Source organism: Nerophis lumbriciformis, linkage group LG12 (genome assembly GCF_033978685.3).
Source record: "Nerophis lumbriciformis linkage group LG12, RoL_Nlum_v2.1, whole genome shotgun sequence".
Lineage (NCBI taxonomy): Eukaryota > Metazoa > Chordata > Actinopteri > Syngnathiformes > Syngnathidae > Nerophis > Nerophis lumbriciformis.
In genome coordinates this window covers 25,947,181-25,964,030 of record NC_084559.2, presented here as the reverse complement: position 1 = coordinate 25,964,030, position 16,850 = coordinate 25,947,181, and the positions used below count along the sequence as shown (strand labels likewise).

Here is a 16,850-nt window from a genome sequence, read left to right as displayed (position 1 = left end):
TGCTGTAAAAGAGCATCAGGGATCATACCCGAGTTGAAGAGCTGCTCCACTATTTTGCGTTCAGTTGCAGACAGGCCCTCGTGGATGTACCCCACGCCGTTGGCCAGAGTCTCTTTAAGGGTTGCATCAGTTATTTTATCCAGGAAAGGAGCAATATCTGTCTCAGTGCAATGCAGAAACCTAAAAGGAACAAATATTTACTCTAAGTATTGTGGTGTGACCTGGCATCAGCAGCAACAGGAGTGCACACTGACCTTTGAGGAACCACATCAGCAGCACAGAATGTGAGAATGTCGATGGCTGTGAGGCGAGTCTGTCTGCGGGAGGGCACAAACACCACGGCTGGTTTGGAGGGAGAGTGTTTCATGATGGCATGATACACCGGCTTGGCCATTGAGAGCAGGCGAGTCTGCGTGTGACTCACATTGAAGCCCTAAAACACCCAAAAGGAGAATTTTCAGTAAGACATTGAATGTGCTACTTACTGTTATGTTGAACTTGACATTGGAATAACATTTACACACCTGGATGTGCAGCTCCAGAGGCACGGGCCTCACGTTGGGGTGGAAGTTGAATGTGGTTGTGGTGCTGCATCCCAGCCAGTGGGCCACGTCTTTGGCGTTTGACAGAGACGAACTGAGGGCCACAATGCGGATAGGCCGCTCAATCTGAGAGGAGATGTACCTCATCCTTGAGCAAATCACCTCTAGCACAGGCTAATGAAAAGGGTGATAATCAGGACAGAGTTTTATTAATTTGTGGCAGTCCACCACAAGTAAAAAATAAAAATGTACAATAAAGTAACATTTCAGTTTACAGGTGATATTTGTAAATCATGTGCCACAAAACCTTGACTAGTATGTGTTATAAAATTAGAGTTTGAGATTTGAGCAACAGGTAGCAAGGTAGCAAGTACAAAGTTGGCAATATATTCATTTTTACAGAGTTTGGTGACTATACGCCAATAAGTTAAAATGCATTTGCTGATTTATGTCAATTTTGTTACGCTAAAATACTCATTTAACGTTTGTACCAATTTAAAATGATTGCAATACTAATTTTCATTAGCCTGTCAATGAGCTCGTCCATTGTATGTTAGCATTAAGCTAACGGCATAGGAGCCAACCCTTATCCTGTAAAGTTGCATTGCTTTTTTTCCCAGTCTATACCAAGCCGTATTGTCAATTGAGACATGTGCACCTAATGTGTAAATTAATATACTTTTCTTGGTGTGGTTAGTTTTACACCAACTTTATTGTAGATACTATGAATTAACGACCTCAAAAAGGTTTTTCATCTCCAATTTAAAAAGATTGTTCAACTATCTGCCAAACTAAATCACAACATTCAGGGCAGAATAATATATAGAAATAAACCAGGGGTGTACAAAATAGAGCCTGTGATACATTGTAGTAATAAAATGAGCAGCAACAAATGAAAAATAGAGCAAAACTATATAATGTAACAAGAAAAATATATCTAATAATAACATATTTGTCTTTAAATGTATTGTATGTATAACTTTATTTTGCCTTTAAAAAAAGTGTCAAAGCCAATTATGCAATTTGATTAATGTCATATTAACATAGCCCTGGCCACGCTTCCTAGACACAAATAGCTTGCCAATCTGTGGGAAACACTGCAGGATGAATGTTGTGCGAGGCTTCAATGTTTCATTTGACAATATTCATACCCCATTTTCTCCACCAATGAGGTGTGTCTCATCCACGATGAAAAGACTGACATTCTGGACATTCTTCCTTTGTTTCCAGCGACGAGACAGGATGTCCCATTTATCAGGCGTGCTGACAATAATGTCTCCTTTTCCTAACAACTTCAGATCGGTGCTGGTTTCTCCTGTCAGGAGCACCACCTTTTTGTTAAGGATGTCTTGGAACTTTTGGTGCCAGTCGACAAACACCTGATGAGAGGACGATGTAAGAAGTCATACATTCACAGAACTTAAGCTGGTGGATTTGATAACCCAGTGACATCATACTTGTTCTGCAAGTGCCTCCATGGGGGTGATGTAGACACAGCGACCTTCTGCATTGTGAAGCAGCATCCTCAGAATGGCAAACTCGGCACAGATGGTCTTTCCACTGCCAGTGGGCGCTCCCACAAACACATTGTCATCACTGTTGTACAGGGCATTGAACACTGGACAGATGGCACAGAAATACTCTCTTTGGTAAATTATATACACTCTGGAGGGAGCGGTTACAGGTTTGTATTTTTCAGATTGTGTACCTTGCGTTTGAATAGGGTTGAAAAAGGGGAACTTGTTCTGGTAGAGGGCCTCAAAGGAAGAGTTCCTGAGGGCAGTGACAGGTAGGGGCTGCAGGTCCAGCAACTCGGTGGGTGGGGGATACTTCTCAGGGAGGATCAAGTGGCGGAACGACACTGGAAGCTGGGTCTCACAAGCTGAATTAATCAGAAATATATTAACGAAATTGCTTGAAATGAGGAGAGGTTTGTACAAAAGACTTTCACTTACAGAGCCAGCGGTCAGAAACCACACGGATGAAGTACTGCGGGGGAAGAGGCTCGAATACCGGGACAAAGAAAGTCACAAGGTGCTCGTCCTGAGCATACTTGGCTTTGAGCAAGAAGTACTCATGGTGGAGGATGACCTCACTGTCCACGTCCTCCACCATGATCCAGAAAGCCTCTGATGAGCCATGAATCTAAACCGCACAAACAAATGTATTAGGAAAGTTCCCAGTGTTGTGCAGCGATTAACAAAAATAAGCGGTTAATTATTATATTATTTTTCAATCCCACCTAAAAAATGCTGAGAAAAACCCTCAATTTGAGGTATTTTCATTTAACTTAATTACATTATTGTTAACGTTAAATGTTTGATATAAAACCAAAAAAGTGTCTTGATGCTTTTTTAACAGATTAAAAACAGAGGCAATTTTAGCCATTTATTAAAATCTATTTTCTTTTGTTATCCCTAGCACATGTTTTATTCATTTATTCTTCCTTATGGTAGTTTTGTTTCAATTTCTTGATTACTGTTGGAAAACCATAGAGAAAATGTATTTCTATGTACATATTTCAAAACAATATAGATACAGGTTTATATGCTTTTTCATAAAAGAGAAGATGAAATAACATTAAGCCATCACTTTTTGAAGGTCACTAAGGACAAAGCAGCTATGCTGACATCTGAGTAATAGATATCCTGATATAGGGTTTATCAAGAGACAATAACGTTAGAGATTAAAATTGGATTAAAAAAAACAATGTGCTAAATATAACTAACTAATCGCAATTAACACAATAATTTGACACCCCAATGTACAACTAGTTATTTCTAATAACTGACCTTGTCATCCCACTGGAAGTCAGGAGTGATGGTGAGCTCTACTTTGAGAGTGGAGCGGGTGATGGGCTGCAGATGGACAGCCAGGTCTAGTTTGGGGAACTGGTGGACATATTTGTGGATCGTTTTCCCCATTTTTGGCATTCGGATAAGCTCCCCTGAAAAAAGAAAAGCATTGATTACTATGGTTCCAACTATAAATGGAATATTTTGAAGGAGGGGAATTTACCAATCTCATTGTGGTTGAGGTCATAAAGACGCTCAAAGGGGAAGTTCTTCTTCTCGATCTTCTTGATTACTTCTTCTGGCAACTTCTTAAACTGTCGCAGTGGGGACATGGACTGCCACCTGAACGAAACCAAAATGTACAACCTCAGAATCTTGTCTTTGCAAACCAAATCCAAACAAAATTTACTTACATTCTCTTGTCAATCATCTTGCAAAGATTCATGGTCTTGTCTGACAGTTGAGCCCATCCTCGGCTCAGAACAATCTCAAATATAGCTCGCATCAACCTTCCAGCACTCTGCAAGAGGTGGTCAACGTTGTTTGTTTTAAAAAAGAAAATACAAATGATCTCAAAAAAACAATGCAGGAGCTACATCAGAGCATGTTATAGGATGTCATTAAATTATATTTTGTTGAGTTAACATTTACTGAGTAAGTAATCTGGCTACATACCTGTGTCACATACACCATGTCTGCCATGAGGGCAAAGCCTTCAAGTTTTAGTTGAGAGATGAAAGCCTGAAGCAGCACATTGATCTGTTAGGAAAAGACAAAACAACCAATGTAAAAAAGAAACAAAAGCAAGAAAATCACTCAGAAAGCGCAGACCTCCACCAGGCCCTACCTCCCAATAAAGTTAAAAAGTTAAAGTCCTGACGATAGTAACACACACACTAGGTGTGGTGAAATTAACCTCTGCATTTGACCCATCCCCATGTCCCCCTCCTGGGAGGTGAGGGGAACAGTGAGCAGCAGCGGTAGCCGCGCTCGGGAATCATTTGGTGACTTAACCCCCAATTCCAACCCTTGATGCTCAGTGCCAAGCAGGGAGGCAATGGGTCCCATTTTTATAGTCTTTGGTATGACTCGGCCGGGGTGAAAATGTTATTAAAATGTGCCCATAACCTTTAGAGCCATCTATAGCAGAATATAAAAAAATAAAAATAATGAAGTCTCTTGTCGGTCATTCACTGTCTTTGTTTTTGCTGGCGCTAGCATAAACACAGAGAAGTAAAGGTTTGTAATGTAAACAAAAGTTAATCTAGTGGAAAGGATTCTGATCAAGCCCATAATCTAATCCAAATGTGTCAAACCCAAGGCCCGGGGCCCAAATCTGGCCCATTTTATGTGGCCCGTGGAAGCCTACACATAATGTATCCATAAAATACTGCATCTCTCTTGCTTAAAATGTACTGCATGTTATTGCATATCTTCTAAACTTTAATGTCTAATTATGCAACAAAAGAATGCGCCATTCAGTCATTCATTTTACGTGCCTGCCAGGCAAAACCCATGGGCCATCATTGTAGCATCAGTTTCCCGTGTTTTTTGTGTTTGTCTTTTATTTGCAATACTTCGCCATGGCACTAAATGCTAGAGCCAAGGGGGAGGAGGGAGAATTCGAATTGAGCCTTAATATGCAATTATAATAATCTTTAATTACAAATCCATAAATTAATACATTGTAATATAAAGCAATGTTATATATAGATACTGTACTTGCAGTCAGCTTTCAGCTCACCAACAAATTTTGTTAGCCAAATGCGACACCCAAGTCAAAAAGTTTGGACACTCCTGGGATACAGGTTACAAAAGCTCCTCTTGGCAGCTGATCTATGACGTATAGCGCAGCAAGTAAATGCAGAGATGGCCTAAATAAAACTTTTGTTGAAAATAAACTCTTAAAAAAAAAAAGATTCAATATCAGAATAAATAATTGTGATTCAGATGTAAATCGATTTTTTCCCTCACTACCCCTAGTAATAAGCTAGTAAATTAAAATGCATTTGGAGAGAAGTAATGCATAGTGCTTTTTGGAAATGTAGGCAACATTGGATTGCATAAACATTTCACTTGTATTATTGTTATTGTCACAATAACTACCTTTGCGCTTGGCTCCTCGATGCTTTCCTTCACTGGAATCGGAACTCTCTCCAAAAGCTTCTGAAGTTCCAACTTCTCCTCCTAAAAATAAATCCGAAGTCCAATGAGAAAATATGCATGTTTCCACATCAGCCTGACATCTTTGCGTCCATCATACCTCTCTCACAGTGATGTTCCTGAACTCAGAGGAAAGTGAAAAGACACGGAAGAGTTCAATCTCACTGAGGGTTGGTTTCAGCAGTTGGTTGTAAGTTTGAACAGAGTCATGAGTAATGTAGAAGTGACTGGCGATGCGGCCCAGATCTGTCACCTATAAAGACAAAATGAGACCAATTCAGAGTTGTGTATTTATGAAATGGAACAATAAACACACACAGCTACATACCTGGAAATTGCCAGTTCTCTTGTCATATTTGATGAGGGTGTTTTTGTCCAGTACATTGGCAGCCGTGTGCAACAGGTCAGTTCGTCGTCGCTCCAGCAGGGGGTCTGCAGAACGATCATCGTGGGAGACCCCATACAGCGTTGGGTTGCGAAGCATTCGGACGTAGAGGTAGGTGTAACCGAGCCAATTCACTGCATCCTAAAGTATAAGACAAAAAACATTTAAAAGTTGCAACTTATGTTTTAAATTCTCAAGTTGATGACTAAACACTGAGGTTGATGACAGCAGCTTACCTTCACATTCTGAATATTTCCAAGCACAATCTCAGCATTGAGCATGTCAGGAAGCTTTCCCACCATCTGACTCTCTATGGGCAGCTGCTGATTGAGCAGGGACAGGTAATACTGCAGTTCCCCATGGGACGTGATCAGGATTCCTTCTCCCTTGGTGTCATATTGAGGACGTCCAGCTCGACCAAGCATCTGAAATCGGTTACAGTCAATGAAGTTATTGACATGTAAAAATGGACTTTACATCGTTGCGTGCTCTTTACACTGACCTGCAAAATGTCGAGGGCTCCGAGTTCAGTCCATCTGCCTTTCTCAGGACTGTACACTTGTGTACCTTTGATGATGACGGTGTGTGCTGGCAGATTGACACCCCAAGCCAAAGTTGCCGTGGACACCAGAACCTGAATGTGTCGATCAGCAAACAGATCTTCCACCAGCGTACGGTCCACTCTGGTCATTCCGGCGTGGTGGATTGCAAAGCCGTAAGGTAGCAAATCCTTCAGCTCGAGGTTCTGTAAAAGACAAACCAATTTGAAGACATCAGAATTCAGCAAGTGTCATTTATTAGTAATTAGTTGCAGTTGTCCGGCTCATCACCTTGCATTGTTCTGCTTCAGTGCGCAACACTTCAGTGGAGGCTGAGCCCTCTCGCAGGAAAAGACCAAGTGTGTCCTTCTCCAAGCACATGTCTCTTATGGCCCTAGCTGTCTTTCCTGTCTCTTTTCTAGAGTGGACAAATACAAGGACCTGGCAGAGACAAGCAAGAGTTAGAAGTCTCCTAAATGCCATTTAACATTATTGTAGTTCATACTAGTTACTTTCAGCTGGTAGCATATGCACACTTACCTGATTCTTTCCAGCATGCTCCATTATCTTCTCATAGACAATTTCATTCATGATCTGGAAACGTTTAATAGCCTTCCTCTCTGTGATGCCCACGTAAGTCTGCTCCAGGGGAACTGGTCGGAAACTGGACAGAAGGGAACGCAATATTACCGTTTGCTGAAGATGTGTCTAAAGGCCCAAGCCACAAAAGGGTCTTAACTAAACATTTAATCTTTACATGGCATCCCTGAAGGGCTGCAGGAAACAGTTATTCAACTGATTAATCTGGGATTTTATTTATTTTTGTATCTGACCATTTTAGTGTAGTGGTTTTACAAATAAATTATCCCAAAATGTACACTTTTCTTGTATCTATAAACTTTGAATGCATGTTGTTTGGGTGGGGATAAAAAGGTAAATTACTGACAGAATCATTTTACTTTCTCTGTCATACTGGAAAATCGCCCTTGATGCCTTTTTAAGTGCTTGTGGATTGCAGAAGTGCTGCTGTGTAAAGCCATTTCTAATTTGTACAGTTAAAAATGCACCCTGTTTGTGTTTTTTCTGTAACTATGACGCTGGACGTCTCTTCCCCGTCGAAGAGCATCGACGGGTGTTCTGCTTCGGGGTTTATGCTGCCAATTCCGATACCAATCATCAATATGTGAGGCGATGGTATTGACTACGCAATCTGCAAAAGGAACCATGAAATGCCCTAGGTTTTTGGGGAGTGAAATAGTGGTTCATAATACAAATTTGAGCATCAATTCAAGACTATGAACTTACAAGGGCAGTATTGGTCATACAAACACCGACCCTAATCCATTTTACTTTAATATATTTAAGATCACTGAATGATTTTGCTTTACAATTTTTAATCACAATTTTAATCAGTCGAAAAAACATCGCCAGTTAAAATGAAAAGTAGGAGAACATTTCCTCTTATTCTTGTTAAAAACATGCTCAGTTTGCAAAGTATAAATATCAAAGTTTAAAATATCGATCTAACCACTAAATCGATTATATACTGTTGATTTGCGGTTGGCATGTTTTAATGTCGCTTGCTGCTTTCTTGTTCGATGTCATATTTTTTGCCTCGTTCTCCAGTGATAATAATACTTGTAAGAAATGCAGTTTCTTTGCCAGAATGCAGTTAATATTAACTTAAGAGAGGTCGCTCAGTATTTATGTTAGTTGATTTCGACTAAGTGGACGAATCGCCAGAGCCCAACATACCTGTTGTCGAAGTAAAAGAGTCCCTTGGCAGGATCAACACGCAGGCAGGTGGCAACGTCTTCGTAGTTTGGCAGTGTGGCGCTGAGGCCAATCAGGCGCACATCTTCCTGAGTCAGCTCCACATTGCGGATGGTTCTTGCCACCAGAGACTCCAGTACAGGACCACGGTCATCATGCAGTAGGTGGATTTCATCCTATACAAGCATTCACATTTTTTTTTCATTTCAAACAAACAAACTACATTGTTTTCTTCATAACTTTTCCATTTGTTTTACAACTACCCACTGTTTGTTTTTATTAAGAAAATGGCACTTACAATGATGATGAGTCGCACAAGCTGGGTGTAGGTACGCTCACCACCTTTACGGGTAATGATGTCCCATTTTTCAGGGGTGCAGACAATAATTTGGGTGGCATTAATCTCCTCTTTGCAGAGTTGGTGGTCTCCTGTCAGCTCAGATACCTTGATGCGGTACTTCTCTAATCGCTGAAAGGATATTTACAGTATACATAAGAGGCTTTTCATTGCAGATAGTATTAAATAAGTCACTCTTTGAGACTTACCTTACTAAAGCTTCCCACCATCTCCTGTACTAGGGAGCGCATGGGTGCTATGTAAATGATCTTGAAGTCATTTATATTGATGCTTCCATCCATGTTAATATGTTTACCAATTTCCCTAAGCATTGCCATTAGAGCAACATTCGTCTTACCAGCTCCCTGTATAAACGATGAAAACACAGTTATAGACATCAAGGCACTATTTCACAAGTTTTTCAAACTACAAATGTATGGTTGTAAATGAATACAATCAATTCAACACACCGTTGGTGCACAAACAAGCAGGTTCTCATCAGTCTCCATGGTGGTTTTAAACAGCTTGCTTTGGATGCGATTCAGGGTTTTGAAATCCTTAAAGCCTTCCTGTGCATACTTGGGGAGCTTCTCAGTGGAAACAAGCACCTAATTCAACAAATGAGCAGACATTAGGCTAAGGTCCACTCATCCCCTCGGTGCTATGCATGTGTAAGTACAAGAATTTGGAGGAGGAAAAACAAACCTCGTCGTCACCAAAGGGCTTGGGTTTGAGTGCGGGCACGTGCACCTCTTCATAACCTTTTCGTTGTTTGCGGAAAGACCCATCAGGCAGCTGGCACCGCTTGTTGGCCATGAAATGACTTCCCTGGGTGAAGGTTAAGTCTTCAAGGTCCAACAGTTGTCGTGGAGCAACTGTCTGCAGAACACGGATGGATGTCAATGTCATAAACAACTTACATGTACATACTAGCTTTAGCTATGCACACATTTCCCTATGGTGAATCTAGCACTCTTTGTTTGGCTCAAAACGACAGATACTCAAAAATGTCAACCTGCTTACATAATGTATTGCAGCTATATAAGCCATGTTGGGTATTCACCTCTCCGTGTTCTGTGTCCATTGCTTCCATGTCATCCACACGAGACTTCCTCACCCTCTCCCTGCGAGATCGTTCTTCCTGCAAAGCAGATGTGCTCATTGAGATATGATCACTTGCAAAAGCAGTGTGCCAATAAACACAAAGTCATCCACCATACACGAATAATATCCTCCTTCTCCGTCTCCTGCAGCTGGTACAGAATCTTTGACAGTTCCGCATCAGACTCCATCTTTCCAATGATCCGTTCTTTTTCTGCCTCACTCTGAGCACTTGCCAGCATCGTACAATATTGAACTGTGAGGTGCAAAAACATAAAAGACAACTGAACACAGAACAAGTGAAGTACAGTATATTATCAAGGACAATGTATACATTAAAGTGAGGGTGTTTATAGTTCCTTGTTACAACATAGACTTACTCATGCGACGATGTTGGCGGAGAATTTTGATGAAATCAAAAGTGTTGAAACCAAGAAGCAACACAAGCTGGTTCTCACACTCTCTATCATCACTGGCAGTCTGAGGAACATAAGAGAAAAAAAACAGTTTGGCAAATACAAAAATCTATTCTATAGGTATCAAAAAGGCAATTAACTGACCTTGAGGATTTCTAGAACCTCGTCAGCTTTCTTCTGAGAGACGATAGCATCGTCGTAAAAGCGACTGAGCTGTCGCTGGAGCCAAAAGGCGTCAATGTCTCGCGGGTGGAGATCCTTCTTTTTCACGGTCATCACGTCGCCTGTGGCACCGAGCTGAATGGGGGTGTGGTGTGAAGAGTTGCATTTATTTGTAAATAATACAGCTCATTTAAAGCCCAGTGTGTACTTACATTGGCTGTAAGAGTGCAGCCCACATCAGCTTCCTCTCCTTCACTGTCGTCATCCGAGTGCTCGTCACGTACTTCTCCACACGAGTCTTCATCACCCTCCTTGAACGTAAGAAACTGTTAAGCTACAAATCTGAGGTTCCACAAAATACTCTCTAAGACATATGTACCTCCTCGTCCGATTCAAATTGGACATTCACGCCATATGTTTCGTTGATGTTCTCATCTGTGAAAAAAGAAAATGACCACTTGAGTAAGTACAATGGTAGGTATTTTTTGGTTGACAAACTATTTTGATCTTACCCATATTCTGCAAGTCCTTGTCGCCCCCGTAGTCAGTAATCTTCTTGCCCAGGTTGACCAGCACGTGGTAGCGGGTGTCATCAGCAGGTCCAAGAAGCTGCTCCACCTCACGGCGCCTCTCTTTGTCCCTCATCTTATCATTCTTTAACACAGCCAAGACTTCATCCGCTGCTCCACACAGAATATCACGTGGCTATACATAAACAACAATAACGTCATGGTATTTTTTCAGAGAGAGATTCCAAACAAATTAGGTTACAAAGTTGTAGTAGCGTTCACCAACCTGATCTCCCAGAGCAGCATGGATGAAGCTGAGCAAAACCTCATAAGTCTCTCTGGTTTCTTTGGTTTTGGGCTTGTATACAATACCCACCATTTCGTCAATACCTTCTGACAAAAGAGTAAAGCCCTTCATTTTGTTGATATCATGTCTGTCTTCATCTCTTTTACGCCTCCTATTTAAACAGAATAATTAAAATAATTAATTTGATGCCACTGAAATACAACAACACAATTAATATACTCTCATATTAAGATTTTTTTTTATTTTACAGACTCATTTTAAGTAAGAGAAATGCATTCTGCCACAGTCAACTCAATATTTAAACTACTTTAAGTACAGTAATAATTTACAAAAAACAAAAAGCATTGCATTTAATGGGTTCCATTTTTACAACAACAAAAAAGACCACCACCAACGGCTTGCATCTTACTAATAGTGTTTTAAAAGAATAGATTTAACAAAGAAATGTCTAGTTAAAGGACCCCTCTAATGCCGACAACATTGGCACTTATTTCATAGCTCTGGAACTAAAAAGGATGTATATAGGTACATTTCCCCTAAAATAGAAAAGTAGGGATTTTAGGCTAGTTTTCTAACAAGTTTCAGCACATTTTGGAAGGCCCACTTTTAGCTCCAAAATGATGGCAGGCATGCGCACTAGCCAGCTCACGTCACCTACAGAAGACTGGAAGCAATTTCCTAATACGTAGTATGTCTTTTGGTAGCATCATCGTCCTGAATTATGTTATTTTTGCGCAGAATTTGAAGTAATTATTCAATGTGCATTGTAGCCGGTTGTAGCAATAGAACTAAAGAAGGAGGCATACATTTCCAAATTATTTAAATATGAGGAAAGCGTGGACGGCAAGCTGCTAGTACAGTATTGTATTTTGCATCCTTTTGTAATGACGTTTTCCTTAAGATGCTTGGGAAAATGCTGAAAGAAATTGAAGAAAGACAGCATATGGTGTCTATAAAAGAAGAGATGGAAGAGCAGGAAAGTCTGGAAATGGCAATTCTTAATTGTATTTTTTTTGCTGATAATGTTAATCATATCAGTTTTGAAGTAATCCTGAACTACAGGCAAAAAAACATTCAATTAAGTGGCAAAAATAATAGGGAATATGAGCGCCAGTTGTGTAGATGTAGTCAGGCGTTCCAAATACTGTAAGTTGTCTAATGATTACTCAAAAACTAAGTGATGATATGAGAAAGTACTCCCATATTTATTTTCATGAGCAACAAATACATTAAAAGAATGTGTTAGTGAAATTTCGGTCATCTGGACGCTATGGGACCTTCAAACTTAGTTATAAAAAAACGTGGCCAGAATAAAGCGAATAGCGGTCTTGGCTGTCTCCGCAAACATTCATTTTGATTGAGACTTTTATTAGTATATTGCAGAGTACAGTACATATTCCGTACAATTGACCACGAAATGGTAACACCCGAATAAGTTTTTCAACTTGTTTCAGTCGGGGTCCACGTTAATCAATTCATCGCATGTGCAGATTTACGAAAGACATCTTTCAGAACAAAAGGATTTAAAAACAGATTATATGGTTGCTATTTTGCTGCTAAACAGGTGAGGGAGATCACAAACTTCTCTAAATGATGCTTTGGCAATATAACATTGACCAATTTCTGTGTAGTAGTAGTGGGGTGTATCTGACATATATGTACCAGGAAGAGGGTGGGATTAAACGCTTGCTGCTCGTTGGCAAACAACATATTTAACAACTGGTAATGCAGCTGAGATAGGCTCCAGCATCCCCCGCGACCCCGAAAGGGACATCTGGTAGAAAATGGATGGATGGAATATATATGAATTGCAGGGTTAGTGCATGTGCCTCACAATACGAAGGTCCTGAGTTCAATCCTGGGCTCTGGATCTTTCTGTGTGGAGTTTACATGTTCTCCCCGTGACTAAGTGGGTTCCCTCCGGGTACTCCGGCTTCCTCCCACCTCCAAAAACATGCACCTGGGGATAGGTTGATTGGCAACACTAAATTGGCCCTACTGTGTGAATGTGAGTGTGAATGTTGTCTGTCTATCTGTGTTGGCCCTGTGATGAGCATACTTTCCAACCCTCCCGGGAGACTAGGGCTGCAACTAACGATTGATTTGCTAATCGATTAATCTGTCGATTATTACTTCGATTAATAATCGGATAAAAGAGACAAACTACATATCTATCTTTTCCAGTATTTTATAGAACAAAAAAACCAGCATACTGGCACCATACTTATTTTGATTATTGTTTCTCAGCTGTTTGTACATGTTGCAGTTTATTAATAAAGGTTTATTAAAAAAAAAAAAAAAAAAAAAATTTTTGCCTCTGCGCATAGCATAGATCCAACGAACCGATGACTAAATTAATCGCCAACTATTTTTATAATCAATTTTAATCAATTAGTTGTTGCAGCCCTACGGGAGACTCCCAAATTTCAGTGCCCCGCACGAAAATTTCCCGGGGCAACCATTCTCCCGAATTTCCACCTGGACAACAATATTGGGGGCGTGTTTTAAAGGCACTGCCTTTAGCGTCCTTTACAACCTGTCGTCACGTCCGCTTATCCTCCATACAAACAGCGTGCCAGCTCAGTCACATAATATGTGCGGCTTTTACACACACACACACACACACAAGTGAATGCAAGGAATACTTGATCAACAGCCATACAGGTCACACCGAGGGTGGCCGTATGAACAACTTTAACACTGTTACAAATACGCGCCACACTGTGAACCCACACCAAACAAGAATGACAAACACATTTCGGGAGAACATCCGCACCGTAACACAACAGAACAAATACCCAGAACCCCTTGCAGCTAGGGCTGCAACAACTAATCGATTATAACAATAGTTGGCGATTAATTTAGTCATCGATTTGTTGGATCTATGCTATGCGCATGCGCAGAGGCTACGTTTTTTTTTTAACCTTTAATTTTTAAACTGCAACATTTACAAACAGCTGAGAAACAATAATCAAAATAACGGGGGTGTAACGGTACGTGTATTTGTATCGAACTGTTTCGGTACGGGGTTTCGTTTCGGTGCGGAAGTGTACCGAACGAGTTTCCACACGGACATATTAAGTAGCGTACTGCACGTTGTGTAAACAATACTCAAAATGCGGGCTAGGATAGACTGACCATACGTCCTCTTTTCATCGGACATGTCCTCTTTTGCGGAGCTGTCAGGGCGGAGTTTCTTAAATGCCTCAAATGTCCGGCATTTTGAATTAGGGTTGCGTGTATTTTCAATATACGTTCAGGGTTAAGAAGGTTAAAAACAAAACAAATTGTGAAGGTGCGCAGCAGCATTCGTGAGGGAGGGGCAGACACAAAGAGAGCGAGAGAGTTGTGATAAACGTGCATGCGTCGTCAGGCTCTGCATTTTATCGATACATTTATCAGGTATAATTTTTATTATCTATAGCAGGGGTGTCAAAAGTGTGCATTTTTGTAACCGTAACACCATAATTGTGTCCCAAAATAGCTCACTTTCCCTGTGATTTCAGCCTGTCGAGACATGGTGCACCTACTAACGTGATGGTGGTGTTTTGGTCGACCAGGAAAAAAACGACAAAATCGAGAGAAGGTAAAAAGTTAAGCCTCTCTCGTTTTTGTACTTAGAAAAAATCCCAGTCAAAAAATAAAATCCCATTGAAATGCATGGGAGGGATGAGTTGGTTTTTTTCTAAGTACAAAAACGAGAGTACCGTATTTTCCGCACTATAAGGCGCACCTAAAAACCACAAATTTTCTCAAAAGCTGACAGTGCGCCTTATAACCCGGTGCGCTTTATATATGGATTAATATTAAGATTCATTTTCATAAAGTTTCGGTCTCGCAACTTCGGTAAACAGCCGCCATCTTTTTTCCCGGTAGAACAGGAAGCGCTTCTTCTTCTACGCAAGCAACCGCCAAGGTAAGCACCCGCCCCCATAGAACAGGAAGCGCTTCTTCTTCTACTGTAAGCAACCACCCGCCCGCGTAGAAGAAGAAAAAGCGCGCGGATATTACCGTACGTTTCATTTCCTTTGTGTGTTTACATCTGTAAAGACCACAAAATGGCTCCTACTAAGCGACAGGGATCCGGTTCATGAAAAGACGCAATCTCTCCATCCGCACACGGATTACTATTTCACAGCAACTGATATTCCTGTGAACCGCACTGTGGATACAACGGGAGCACGTACGGTGAATATTCGCACCACAGGGAATGAGAAGTCATCCTTCACTGTGGTTCTAGCTTGCCATGCTAATGGCCAGAAACTTCCACCCATGGTGATATTCAAAAGGAAGACCTTGCCAAAAGAGACCTTTCCAGCCGGCGTCATCATAAAAGCTAACTCGAAGGGATGGATGAAGAAAAGATGAGCGAGTGGTTAAGGTAAGTTTAAGTTTACGCGAAGAGGCCGGGTGGCTTTTTTCACGCAGCTCTGTCCATGTTGATATACGATTCCATGCGCGCCCACATCACGCTGGTTTTAATATATTATTAAAGTTTGACTGACCTATCTGACTGTTTTTTTGACATTCCTTTAGCGCAGTTAGATGTGGCTTACAACACGGGGCGGCTTATAGGTGGACAAAGTTTTGAAATATGCCGTTCATCGAAGGCGCGGCTTATAACCCAGGGCGCCTTATGGTGCGGAAAATACGGTAGGTAAAAAGAGGTGCTTTTTAGCCTCTCTCGTTAGGGTACTTAGAAAAAAATCCAAGAAATTTTGTTTTTGTACTTAGAAAAAAAACGAAAAAAAAAAAAATTTCTTGGAGTTGAAAGAACATATGTGGCGCCAGTATGCTGTTTTTTTCCCAATAAAATACTGGAAAGGATAGAAATGTAGTTTGTCTCTTTTATCCAATTAATTGAAGTAATAATCGACAGATTAATCGATTATCAAATTAATCGTTAGTTGCAGCCCTAACTCTTCAGGGACGCTACAATATACACCCCCCCGTATTCGGAGGTCTCAAGGTTGGCAAGTATGGTGATGAGGTGGCGACTTGTCCGGGGTGTACGCCGCCTTCCGCCCGAATGCAGCTGAGATAGGCTCCGGCACCCCCCCGCGACCCCAAAAGGGACAAGTGGTAGAAAAATGGATGGATGGAGGTTGGAATGATGTGAAGGTATGTGATAGGACAATACTCACTTGTCTCGTCTCTCCTCCAGTTTTTGTGGTTTGGTCCTCTGAGCTTTGTCTCCCATTTTTGTCCCCTCCAGCTTCCCCACCAGGGACAGCACCTCTCCCGTGGGTTCATCTCTCCGTGTGCGGTCGATAAGGGACCGATCGGCTTGCAGCACCAAGTTAGAGTTCTAGAGTTGAAAACAAACAAACTCCACACGGTTACTGTAATACAAGCATGTACAATGGACCTACGGCGGCTCGACGCTTATGAGCATGCTAACAAACACTGACGTAAATCATAAAACAACATGCTATCAATGTACCATTTTGCAAAAGAAGGTGATTAACTATAAAAATCCTAATTAGTATGATAATCGATAATAAAAAAATACTCACCGCCTTGTACTCATACTGAAGACTACGAGCGGTCACATCCGCCATGGTGCGACTTTTCTCCTAGCTTTAGCGCACTTAAAAACTGCCGTGTTAGAGGCTCAAAATGTTCACAAAACTCGTCCAACGCTGTTTTTGAAAGTCGACGCAGGTATCATCGGTGCATGGCTCAGCTGCTTATCATTAGAGTTTGAGCAAATATTCAAGTTTGATTTAAGCGAAACGCGTTCCTCTTACGTTACAATAGCACTGCTAGCACGAGCGCCCGACTACTTGCCACTTCCGCTGTTTTCGTTTCCGGTGTCAGA

General features: G+C 41.1%; 1 protein-coding gene across 1 annotated transcript in view; it reads right to left on the bottom strand.

The window, feature by feature from the left end:
- The window catches only part of snrnp200 (small nuclear ribonucleoprotein 200 (U5)), a 26,876-nt gene extending 10,026 nt beyond the window's left edge, over positions 1-16,850 (bottom strand). Inside the window, exons 1-33 of the mRNA XM_061986199.1 lie at positions 16,546-16,850; positions 16,174-16,337; positions 11,009-11,180; positions 10,726-10,918; positions 10,593-10,648; positions 10,426-10,524; positions 10,196-10,348; positions 10,016-10,115; positions 9,755-9,891; positions 9,598-9,675; positions 9,240-9,413; positions 9,005-9,142; positions 8,744-8,899; positions 8,496-8,666; positions 8,180-8,373; positions 6,965-7,088; positions 6,716-6,865; positions 6,388-6,630; positions 6,122-6,310; positions 5,829-6,026; positions 5,601-5,753; positions 5,444-5,524; positions 4,013-4,096; positions 3,751-3,857; positions 3,561-3,679; positions 3,335-3,489; positions 2,498-2,687; positions 2,251-2,424; positions 2,000-2,160; positions 1,694-1,921; positions 525-716; positions 255-433; positions 29-180 (exon numbers count right to left, since the gene is read on the bottom strand). Of these exons, the coding sequence (XP_061842183.1) occupies positions 29-180; positions 255-433; positions 525-716; positions 1,694-1,921; positions 2,000-2,160; positions 2,251-2,424; positions 2,498-2,687; positions 3,335-3,489; positions 3,561-3,679; positions 3,751-3,857; positions 4,013-4,096; positions 5,444-5,524; positions 5,601-5,753; positions 5,829-6,026; positions 6,122-6,310; positions 6,388-6,630; positions 6,716-6,865; positions 6,965-7,088; positions 8,180-8,373; positions 8,496-8,666; positions 8,744-8,899; positions 9,005-9,142; positions 9,240-9,413; positions 9,598-9,675; positions 9,755-9,891; positions 10,016-10,115; positions 10,196-10,348; positions 10,426-10,524; positions 10,593-10,648; positions 10,726-10,918; positions 11,009-11,180; positions 16,174-16,337; positions 16,546-16,590 (4,909 nt within the window). The 5' untranslated portion in view covers positions 16,591-16,850. The remainder of the gene's footprint in view (positions 1-28; positions 181-254; positions 434-524; positions 717-1,693; positions 1,922-1,999; positions 2,161-2,250; positions 2,425-2,497; positions 2,688-3,334; positions 3,490-3,560; positions 3,680-3,750; positions 3,858-4,012; positions 4,097-5,443; positions 5,525-5,600; positions 5,754-5,828; positions 6,027-6,121; positions 6,311-6,387; positions 6,631-6,715; positions 6,866-6,964; positions 7,089-8,179; positions 8,374-8,495; positions 8,667-8,743; positions 8,900-9,004; positions 9,143-9,239; positions 9,414-9,597; positions 9,676-9,754; positions 9,892-10,015; positions 10,116-10,195; positions 10,349-10,425; positions 10,525-10,592; positions 10,649-10,725; positions 10,919-11,008; positions 11,181-16,173; positions 16,338-16,545) is intronic.